This window comes from Astyanax mexicanus, chromosome 20 (genome assembly GCF_023375975.1).
Source record: "Astyanax mexicanus isolate ESR-SI-001 chromosome 20, AstMex3_surface, whole genome shotgun sequence".
NCBI lineage: Eukaryota > Metazoa > Chordata > Actinopteri > Characiformes > Acestrorhamphidae > Astyanax > Astyanax mexicanus.
In genome coordinates, this window is record NC_064427.1 from 37,869,158 (window position 1) to 37,881,255 (window position 12,098).

A 12,098-nucleotide genomic window follows, 5' to 3' on the forward strand; every position below is an offset into this window, starting at 1 on the left:
TGAAGTCTCGATTTATACATTTAGACTGTGGGCGTGGCGGCATGGTGGCTTAGTGGTTAGAACCTTCGCCTCCCAGCACTGGGGTCTTGGGTTCAAGTCCCTATCTGGATGGAGTTTCCATGTTCTCCCCGTGTCTGCGTGGGTTTCCTCCGAGAAATCCGGTTTCCTCCCACAGTCCAAAAAACATAGAGATCAGGTAAATTAGATAATCTAAATCTAAATCAGAAATTTTTTATTGAAATTGAATACTTTACACTCTAAAAAATAGAGGTACGATATGAGTACTTTTTTGTACTCGAAGGTACACTCTTCATAATTGTACCCTCAAAGTCACAATATTGGTCTTTACAGGGTCAGATTTGTTCCCTCTGAAGTACAAAGTAATTTCTAACAGCAATAAGTACAAATTTGTACCATTTAACCTGCAGCCAAAAGGTACATTCACTATTCTGTATCACTGTACTAATAAACTATATATATTTTAATTGCACATTTTTTATTTAAAAGCCAGACAGTTGTGGATCATCAAGTTCTTGACACATATTCAGTTGATGATAATGTTTGTAATATTTATAATCTTTACTGGCACAAAAAACATGGGTACAAGCTTTTACATGGGTACTCTTTTAAGTACAAATCTGCACTTACTTTTCTAAGTGTGTAAATTAATCTAGTAAAATTGGATACTCTAAATTACCCAGAAAAAACGTTTACTCTAAATTGATCTGTGTGTGTAAAGTGTGTGTAAATGTATGTATGACTGTGTGCCCAGATATGGATTGGTACTCTGTCCTGGGTAAAATGCTGTAGTGCCCGATGCAGTCCTCCAGGTGGACAGTTGTTTCCGGTTGAGAGTACGCTGTGCGCTATTGGCTGCCTCTTCTCACCGGTGTGTGGATGAGTGCTCAGTATAAATGGCTGTACGTAAAACTGCGTAAATTGTAAAGTGTCCTTGGGTTTCTAGAAAGACACTATATAAGTTGAACTTCATCATTTATAAGCTCTAAACACTCCAGTAGCTACAGCCAGTAGCTGTAGCTGAAATAAAATTCCACTCGAAATGTAAAAACTCTTTTTCTGCTTTTGCGCTTAACTCCACTACAACTCAAGTCCAACTCCTTATCCATTCAAAACCCTGTTAAAGCCTAATCCCCCAAGTCTGGTCAATATCACTTCATTAAAGCTCCCCGAGACACAAACTCAGGCCTAATCCCACCCTGGTTAGTGCCACTGCTGCAATACGTATATCACGGCTGATTTAAACCAGAAATGAAATATCGACCCGTATTAATTCGTAAAGCGTTCTGACGTTAATGGAAGAAAAACACCCTCCAGCTGGCGGCTCTATTAGGTGTCTCTGCCTTTCTAATCCTGTTCAGAATAAGCACTGAGTGGGGACTTTATTATGAGCCTTTGATGATGGAGACATTTCTAACTAATGTATACAGTACACGCACATCCAATCAAAAGGCTGCGGTAGAGCTAACCTAAATAAAACAGCTCTCACATTTATAAACCCCTTCAGAGAAGCCCCTCGCCTCCTGCTCAATGACTTTGAGGATTTTTGGCTTTGAATTAAAGGAGCATAAAGCTGAGTGCTGGGAAGTTGGGAAAATTGGCTGTTCTTTATATTAAAGGCTTTCTTAGTCAACCGAATAGTCTGATTTTCAAGCGGAAAAAAAACAACTAATAAATATATGCTGGTAAATGAATAAATCAGTTAATTAGTAGTGCACAGCATTGTTTTACTCAAACATAAACCTATAAATAGCAAAATCATTTGTTTATATAATTATGTTTTAACCCTTGTGTGGTGTTCGGGTCTGTGGTACCCGTTTTCATTTTTCATCAAATGATACAAAAAAAAAAATTCTCATTGGCATTGGCTCATTTCTTGTGAAAAACATATATCAAAACACATTTTCGATAAACACACACTGTACCCCCCCCCCCCCCCCACACACACACACACACATTTATATTACATACAGTATGTTTGGCCAAGGGCTAATAAACATTGCTTCATTTGTAAATTTGAAACTAAACAATTTTTTTACTCATATCTTGAGTTTAATTAATTTTCTTTTACATTTTATTAAAAAACTAATAAAAAAAGCGTAGCACTTTAAAAAAGAAATGTAACATAAGAAAGGTAAAGGGCAAATATTAACCATGTAAGCTGTTTATATTGCTTGCAATTTAGGTGAAGCGAGCATGTGTAAAGCATTTTAATGTAAAATTGCTTAATTTTGCTGAATTAAATACAAGTAACAAAGTAAACGAGTAACAAAAATATGAACACCACACAAGAGTTAATTATAAGAAGCTACTAACAGTAATTTATTGAATCTGAATCAAAGTCAAACAACTACACCATTAAAGGAGATCTCCAGTGTGAAATGGACTTGGGTTGTAGTGAAACATGATAATGAGTACAAACTTTTGTTGAATCGCCCACCTCCATTCTCACCTTGCATTCCTGAAATACAGAGCTTCTAATTGATGCTCTTAACAGGCTTACAATGCTAGTGATAGGGGCATAACATTACCCATACCAGGGAATTCACTATTTTTACACCATTAACAAACTCAAAGTAGCTCCATCTGAGTGCCAGCAGCTTGATGGCAAAGCTGCATGAGTGGGGGTTCGAACCTGCGACCTCCTGCTCATAGTGGCAGCGCTTTAGACCGCTGGACCACTTGGCGCCAAAAGTTCATACTTTTTATCATATTTAACTGCACTCCAAGTCAATTTCACACTGGAGTTCTCCTTTAATGTTTAGTCTCTACCAGTTACAGACTCACCAGTATTGGGGTTGAGGCTGAAGCGGCCTCCTGCATTTCCTGTCTGGATACGGTAGGAAACTCGTCCGTTTTCACCCTGGTCAGCATCACGAGCCATCACGTAGAGGAGCACGAAGCCCACGGGCTGATCCTCCATCACGCTGACTGCAGTGGGGGAGCTGAAGATGGGAGCATTGTCGTTCTCGTCCGTCACAAAGATGCGGGCGGTGACCGAGCCCCAACGCCTCTGGTTTGGGTCCACTGCAGAGTCTGTACCTCGAACCACCAGGAAGAGACTGGAGGTCTCCTCGTGATCCAGTGCCTGACCCAGGGTCAGCACTCCAGAGATGGGGTCGAGGGTCAGGAGGTCTGAGCGGTCTGGATAGCGATGCTGGATGGAGTAGCGCACCTCGCTGTTGGGCCCACTGCCATCCTTATCAGCAGCCTGGAAGGTGTAGATTGAGGAGCCTGGCTGCATGTTCTCAGGAACCACGATGGTCACAGGGTCTTCAGGAAACTCTGGGGCGTGGTCATTGCTATCCTGCACTGTGATGTCCAGCTGGATCATATAGGTGCTGGGATAGGCCTTCGAGAAGTCCTCCACCTCGATATTTAACGTATACAGAGCTCCTTTCTCATAGTCCAGCTCCCTGGCCAAGTACACATCTCCCGTCAGCCGGTCAACCATGAAGGTCCCATCCTTATCCGTGCCACCCACTACAAGGTACGTCACCTGTCCGTCAAGTACCACGTCACGGTGGTCATGTGACCGTACTGAACCAATGACGGAGCCTGGTTTGGCTCCCTCGACCGAGTTAAGAGTCATGGACAGAGTGTTGGGTTTGGGAGCAGCTCTAGAAGATCCAAGAATCTGTGGTTTCAAAAAACAGAGAAAGACAATGGCGAGAATCATCAAAGAGAGTCATCAACAACAGACATGAGCTCATGATCTTTAGGAAGTTGTAAATATTCAGTTTCATACAGTCTGTAATTTCATGGTCACAGTAAGATCGCTTTCATGTGTTCTGCTAGAAAACTGAAGAAACGGCTCTTCAAAAAGAACAGGAACAATCTAAGCAACACCCTCAGCAGATCAGAGACTTCACAAATGGAAAAAAAAAACAGCTCTGAAAAAAATAATTAATAGACCACTTCAGTTTCTGAATCAGATTCTCTGATTTTGCTATTTGTAGGTTTATGTTAAAAAGTAAAATGAACATTCTTGTTTTATTCTATAAACTACAAACAACATTTCTCCCAAATTCTAAATAAAATATTGTAATTTAGAGCATTTATTTGCAGAAATAATGATGAGATATAAGCTTTTATACCTCAAATAATACAAAGAAAACAAGTTCATATTCCTAAAGTTTTAAGAGTTTAGAAATCATTATTTGGTGGAATAACCCTGTTTTTATTCACAGTTTTCATGCATCTTGCATCATGTTCTCTCCTCCACCAGTCTTACACACTGCTTTTGGATAACTTTATGCTGCTTTACTCCTGGTGCAAAACTTTAAGCAGTTCAGCTTGGTTGATGGTTTGTGATCATCCATCTTCCTCTTGATTATATTTCAAATTGTTTAAATCAAAGAAACGCATAGTTTTAAAATGGTTTCTTATTTTTCCAGAGCTGTATATTTAAGTTTTAGCACCTTATGTGTTCTCACTGGTCAATTCTCGTTTTCAAGGGCTATTTTGCTAGTATTTCCCAAAGCCTTAGATCGAAAGGAAAAAAGGGAGGCGAGAACTCAGAGGATTTGGGCTGGAGCTGTGCTTCTCCAATGAACGTCGCCTCGCTTTACCAAACATTCACACAAAGCAATCCAGACTGTTCTCATACAGAGTTCCCCAATGGTGGAACAAACTACCTTCTACTACCAGATCAGGAGAATCTCTCGCTATCTTTAATAAACTCCTGAAGACAGAGCTCTTCAAAGAGCTCTTACTCTCCTAACACCTCTAACTAACTACCTTCTACTACCAGATCAGGAAAATCTCTCACTATCTTTAATAAACTCCTGAAGACAGAGCTCTTCAAAGAGCTCTTACTCTCCTAACACCTCTAACTAATTACCTTCTACTACCAGATCAGGAGAATCTCTCACTATCTTTAATAAAATCCTGAAGACAGAGCTCTTCAAAGAGCTCTTACTCTCCTAACACCTCTAACACACTAACTACTTCTAACCTCATTTCCTTCTTCCACTCCTTCACTCCTCTTTCCTATTATTTCCCTTTGACGTCCTTAAGGCCCCATTTAAAGATGTTTTTACCTTTAACTTCTATTACTTTTGTCGCTTTGGACAAAAGCATTTGCCCAATGTAATGTAATGAAGCTGAAGACCCCCATGAGAACAGATACAGAAAAGAAGAGAAATAAAGAAAGAAAGAAAGAAAGAAAGAAAGAAAGATGGGGAGGAGATGGATGCAAAGTTGCTCAACAGGAAGTGAGGCTTTATATAAGGCGAGTGGGAGGAGTAAAGTTTGTGGATCAATCACCCACAATTAAGTTAAATTTATAACTCCACATAGGGTACATTGAAAATCCATAATAAGAAACTATAGGCCTTAGCTACCCTTATACCAAAAAACACAAACGAAGAAAAAGAGGTGTGGTAAAAGAATCATTGCTTGATGTTTCTGGCTCTAATTGTCTCTTTCTCTCTTTTGAAGGCTTTTTTAAGCTCATATTACCAACAACAAGAATGTATGCTAATTGAATAGGGCTATAAACAGTGTGTAAAACTAAAAAAGAGCAGGCTGTTAACGCATGCAGTGTACAGGCACAGAGCAATGCTTTAATGTTTGCCTTGTGTTTAAACAGCATGGATTTTATTGGTAGTATGTTATTGTCTGTACCATGCAGAGCTTATTGTATATCCATGTACAATAGGAGTGAAATTATACTATATGCAGTCTTTTAGGATACGTTCACATTAGAAGCCACTTTGATAAAATCAGATTTTTTTGCTCAGATTGGATTTGGCTATCTTGACAGTTCACATTCACAAAAGTAGGTGACCTGTATTTGTGTGTAATGTAAACAAATCTGTCCCTGAACAAAAAAAAACTAATATTTGAGAGATGACTCGTAACTTTATAAAGGGAAATGGATGAGTTTGTTAGCAGCTCATATGTGGAGCATCTTTTGCTGGAGTGGAGAAAAAAAAAGCTGCTCTAAAGTTCATGCTCAGGTCGAGGAGGTGAAAAAAGGACAGGTGGTTTGCTTTTGCTGTTTTTCCAGTTATAGCTGCACAGCTGCACCAAGAGATCAGAGAATTCCGATTTGACCATTCACATTCATGTCGCATGTCCATGGATTGGATTTGGCACGTTCACACAGCCATGACAAAATCAGATCTGAGACACATTGAGCAAAAAAATCAATGTAAACGTAGCCTGACTGAAACGTGGTTTGAAACTTTAACAGCAAACTAAACATGTAACATAATAGAACATAAATAGACTGTGATTTGTCCACACATTTACTAAAAACATCAAGAGAAGCTGCGCTGTTTGGTTTGTAAGCGCTGCATGGTTGCTAGGTTACCTGTATGTCTTGGAGTAACACATAAAGAGCTTCGGTTACAGTGCATTACCGGCTGATAACGGCACTCATAGAACGCCTCTCAGCCAATCACATTGCAGGGTTGGAACTGCAGTAACTGTGGTATAATTCACAATTAATTGTTCCCTGCTAATCTTAGAAATTCACATACTCCTGCCACTCACATATATGTAATATTTCAGATCACATAATGTAATATTTTTGTCTCATTTGTTTAACTGGTTTCTCTTTACCTACTTTTAGAACTGATGATGTTTTAGATCTAATTTTTTGTAGAAATATAGAAAATCCTAAAGGGTTCACAAACTTTTTAAGCCCCAATGTTAAACACATTTCTGTAATGTTACAGGCTAATGTTTCTGGAATCTCTGTAAAATGTTGCTAAACTTTCTTAAACACACTCAAATACCTAACTAATCCTTGAGAGTATTTTCAATGAAAGATGACTCAGAGATGAATTGTAGAAATTGTAAAGAGTTGTATGGGTGATTTAGTCATAGACATTTCAATACAAATGGATAGAAGTCCAACAGTCTTATGTGATGTCACTATGAATGGGAGGTTGTAGGTTCGAATCCTGTTCATGTAGCTTCCAAAGAGAGCAAAATTGGCCCTGTTCCCTCCGGGTGGGTAGATGGCGCTCTCTCCCCATCAAGCTCAAAGGTGGCGCTGGGCAGCAGGAGGCGTCTGTGAGCTGATGTATTGGAACCGAGTCGCTGCGCTTTCCTCCGAGTGCGCTAGCCGCTCAGGCAAAAAATTAGAAATGAAAAACAAATAACTAAAAAATTGATAGAAATCGTATCCTTTGTAAAAAAAAAAAGTCTTTATAACTTTATATTTTTTCTTTATTTACTTAAATTTGGGAATTCTAAAGCCTCTACATCAGGGGTGTCCAAACTACGGCCAGCGGGCCATTTGCGGCCCGTTTCCTTTTATGGAGCGGCCCGCAAGGTATTTTAGAAATAGAATAAAAGTTGGCCCACTGTTAAGCAGGTTTTTATAATGTGTATAATGCTAGGTGTCAGAAACGGGCCAAAGAGTCTAAAAGCGGAGAGAGTGTGCATTTCTAGCGCAGAAAAACGGACTTAAGAGTCTAAAAGCGGAGAGAGGGCGCATTTCTAGTGCAGAAAAACAGGCCAAAGAGTCTAAAAGCGGAGAGAGGGCGCATTTTTAGCACAGAAAAGCGGACCAACGAGTCTAAAAGCGGAGAGGGTGCGCATTTCTAGTGCAGAAAAACAGGCCAAAGAGTCTAAAAGCGGAGAGAGGGCGCATTTCTAGCGCAGAAAAACGGACCAAAGAGTCTAAAAGTGGAGAGAGTGCGCATTTCTAGCGCAGAAAAACGGGGCAAAGAGTCTAAAAGCGGAGAGAGTGCGCATTTGTAGCGCAGAAAAACGGACCAAAGAGTCTAAAAGCGGAGAGAGGTCGCATTTCTAGCGCAGAAAAACAGACCAAAGAGTCTAAAAGCGGAGAGGGTGCGCATTTCTAGCGCAAAAAAATGGGCCAAAGAGTCTAAAAGCGGAGAGAGTGCGCAGTTTTAGCGCAGAAAAGGGCAAATGAGTGTAAAAGTTGCCGTAATTAAGGAGTTTAATATTAATATTTTGCCGTAATTAGGGAGTTTAATATTATGAAATGAAACATCAATTTGAAAAATCTTAGTTTACACAACACTGTCAAAGATAAAGATAGTAAGTCAAGTAAAATGGTGTGTAAATAAAGTAATCAGGAAAATGTATTATTTAAAGTGGTATATTTCATTATTTGTTTTATTACAGAGTCTGTGGCCCGTGACTTCAAATATATTTCTCCTTCTGGCCCCCAACAAAAAAAGTTTGGACACCCCTACTCTACATTCACAGCACCATTAAAACACACTCAACATATAAAACACTTCTCCTGTGAACAGTAAGCTCCTCTACTGTACTGACCTAGAAGTCATGGACTCTGCATTAAAGTGCAAATGGAGGAACATGAAAGCGCGGCAAGGTCATTTCCTGTGCCCTCAGAGCGAGGCTGGAAACATGGCTTAGTAATAACAACAGGTGAAAGCTTTCATACTTAAACTGCCATGAAGCACAAAGCCAGCCGACGGCCCTCTACGAGGAACCTTAGAGACCCTACAGTATAACCTCCTGACTGCTGAGCGTTCCCTGCAGCACGGTGTGCTGGAGCATTCCGCAGTGCCTGGTATTGCTTGAGCGGTATGTGGAATATTATCTTGATGTTGTTGATGTGGTGAAACGTTATCTGGGGCGAGTGTGTCCGTCACTGCTACCGTGCGAGGAGGCGGGGGATAGCGGCTCGCTGCGTCTGATCAGAGCCAGCCACAGCTGGGTCCCATCACCAGCCATCTGGGAACACTTGATTCAAAGGTGCTTTTTCTTTTCTCCCTCTCTCGACTGCCTTCTTTCTTTCTTTCTTTCTTTCTTTCTTTATTCTCTGGAAGCAGAGATACAGTGGGGAACCACATGCCCTACAATTAGCATCCTATTCCTTTTTAGAAATCACAGCTGAGAAAGCACTAAAGATTGTGAGGACCAGATTCAATTCTTTTTTTTTGTCTTTTTTTTGTCTTTTTTTTTCTCGTTGTATCCTGTTCATGTAGTTCGCCATCAGCTGCCAGAGCCCTGAGAGAGCACAATTGGCCTTGCTCTCCCTGGGTGGGTACAGTAGATGGTGCTCTCTTTCCCCACATCACTCACATCACAAAGGGTGCGTCTGTGAGCTGATGTATCAGAACCGAGTCGCTGCACTTTCCTCCGAATGTGCTGTGATGCTACTCAGCAATACTGCATCATCAACAGCAGTTATAAAACAAAGGCATTCTGACTTCACATGACAATAATACTGTTTATCGCAATAATTTCTGAGATGATATATCGTACACAAAAAAATGACCTATTAAAAAGCTCAAAGTAGATCTACACTTCATTGGTAGAATTGTGTTCTTTCAGAGCTCCGGCAGCTGAAGGCAAGCTACATGAACAGGATTCGAACCAGCTCTCCTGATCATAGTGGCAGCACTTAGCCTGCTAGACCACTCAGAGCCCAAAAAGTGTGTATTTAAAGGCTAGGAAATGTTTATATAAATTTAATGCCAGGAGGAAATGGAAGTGGGCTATTTGACAAAATTTGTACTCGTTTTTATTTAAATACTCTCATAAAATGAAAAATGAAGGTAACATTGAGTTCACAAACAGTGTGTAGACATGACGTTCACTTTTAAATCAAATAAATTAGGTTAATATTTTTTTTCAGCATAAAACTACAATACAAACTTCCAGGTTTATGTTTTTTAATGATATAAATCTTTAAAACATCTCATTAGCATAATTCGTACACCCCATTCAGATTCACACACCTCCCTTTTGCTTTTTCCAACTGCTGCTGATGCAGTATTGCAGAGTAGCGTCACAGCGCAGCGACTCGGTTCTGATACATCAGCTCACAGACGCCTCGTGCTAATCAACATCACCCTTTGGAGTGATGTGGGGAGAGAGCACTACCTACCCACCCAGAGGGAGCAAGGGCAATTGTGTTCTTTCAGAGCTCTGGCAGCTGAAGGCAAGCTACATGAACAGGATTCGAACCAGCTCTCCTGATCATAGTGGCAGTACTTAGCCTGCTAGACCACTCAGAGTCCGAAAAGTGTGTATTTAAAGGCTAGGAAATGTTTATATAAATTTAATGCCAGGAGGAAATGGAAGTGGGCTATTTGACAAAATTTTGTACTCGTTTTTATTTAAATGCTCTAATAAAATGAAAAATTAAGGTAACATTGAGGTCACAAACAGTATGTAGACATGACGTTCACTTTTAAATCAAATAAATTAGGTTAATATTTTTTTTCAGCATAAAACTACAATACAAACTTCCAGGTTTATGTTTGTTAATGATAGAAATCTCTAAAACATCTCATTAGCATCATTCGTACACCCCATTCAGATTCACACACATCCCAGTCCTCCATACAGCCAAACCACAGCACTGGCTGTACAGTGTGTGGCAGATCCTGCTGCAGTATTAATGTGTGGTATCCACTAGCATGTTAGGGGAATTGATGTGGAAGCAGAGAGCTTCTGTCTGTCTGCTACGATTCTGTAAAAACACACTCTGTCAAAGCTCTCAACGTTACTTCCCTTCCAGAGCCGGATCCTGTAATTCAAACCCGAACGAGGGAGCCGGGTCCAGCCGGGCCGCTGGATTAGACACCAGCGTCATGCTGGATTTTATACCATACACTATTCTTATTTTCATATCCGCTCAAAAGTGTCCAGATCCCGCAGAATCCGTCCTGTACGGAAGTGTTTCTGGCAGAGAGCGGGCTTCTACTATAGCCTACAGTCTTCTGTGCTTTCTCAGCTGTGATTTCTAAAGGGGAATAGGATGCTAATTGTAGGGCATATCTCTGCCCTGCCATATTTCTGCTTTCAGATCTAAAAAGAAAGAGAGTGATGTATGGGTTTAGAGGCAGGGCAGGAGGGAGAGCTGATTGGCAACAGTAGTATGCCTCTGATAGTGGTGAGGTGGACGTCAGTTTAATTTTTTTTAAAGGAACACATTTCATCTCTTTCTTCTTAGATTCACTTTTTTATTGTTCTTTGTGAAATACAGTAGGTCTCTCTGGGTTGTTTATGATGCTGCACATAAAACTGTTCCTCAACCTCCATTGTCTGCAGGAGCTAGTAAAAGAAAATACTCAGAAAAACGAGCCAATCAAAAAAAAGCACTGTTTCTACTCCAACCCATGAATTAGTATTCATGGCCTCGCCCACCATGGCTCGGGGCCGTCTACAGAAAGAGCTGAAGCTGGGCTGACGCAGAGCCAACACTGTTATGTCTCGTCGGCTAAAGAGTTTACAGCTCTGCTTACACCAGCTAGTTAATGTTAGCTATCTTGTGTAACTATAGGTTTAAATAGGATCTCCGGTGGATTCTGCGTTTTACAGAGACTTTAAATATACACAAGGGAAGCAAGGGAAGCAAAGGTAGTACAACTTGAGAGAACACTGATCAAAGCGGGCACTGTTAGCGTCAGATTTTATGATGTAGAGTGGTCCTGAACTTTTCATTTATTTAAAATTAAATGTAAACGTATTAAATGTTTGTAATGTGAGCACAGTCTAAAAACATGTTTTACCCCTTGGCCCCACCACCAATCCCTACCCCTCACATCTAGGAGTAGGGTGTCCTGATTCTTGTTAGGCTGAAGGGGTAGGGGGGGGAGTGTTGGGGCAACAAGGTCCTTCAAACTGAGATTTTTCTGAGGCACACTCAAAACAGAGGGTTATGAGAATCACAGGGAAGATGGCAGCACAAGCAACCAAAGAAACTTTTCTTGTTAAAATTATGCTAATCACTATATTACCATAGTTTAATATGTAGTTTCAATGTTTTATGATAATTTTCTTTATAACAAGACAAACTAAGAACGCTAAAAGTTTGTCTCAGTAGCTAGCTAGCTAACTTCCCTGTTGCACCTTAAATGGTGGAAGAGGCTGCAGCATTTAAGGTGGAATGGAAAATAAACTGAAAGCTAATAAAAGCTAATTTCAGCTGGCTGTCACAGAGGAATTAAGGAATGAACAATAATAATTAATTACTAACTGCACCACCTGCCCACATTCTGAAGACATTCTGAAGCCCTAAAGGTAACTAGTTATGCAGCAGTTAGGTTGCTGAACTTATATATAGCGCTCCAGTGCTATATATCTGTATTGGGTGCTGGAAGGTTTGTCCCAATTCT

The 12,098-nt window shown here is 40.4% G+C and overlaps 1 protein-coding gene across 1 annotated transcript in view; it reads right to left on the reverse strand.

The window, feature by feature from the left end:
* dchs1b (dachsous cadherin-related 1b) overlaps window positions 1-12,098 on the reverse strand; it is a 213,746-nt gene that overhangs the window by 27,354 nt on the left and 174,294 nt on the right. Inside the window, exon 11 of the mRNA XM_022681444.2 lies at window positions 2,806-3,655. Within this exon, the coding sequence (XP_022537165.2) occupies window positions 2,806-3,655 (850 nt within the window). The remainder of the gene's footprint in view (window positions 1-2,805; window positions 3,656-12,098) is intronic.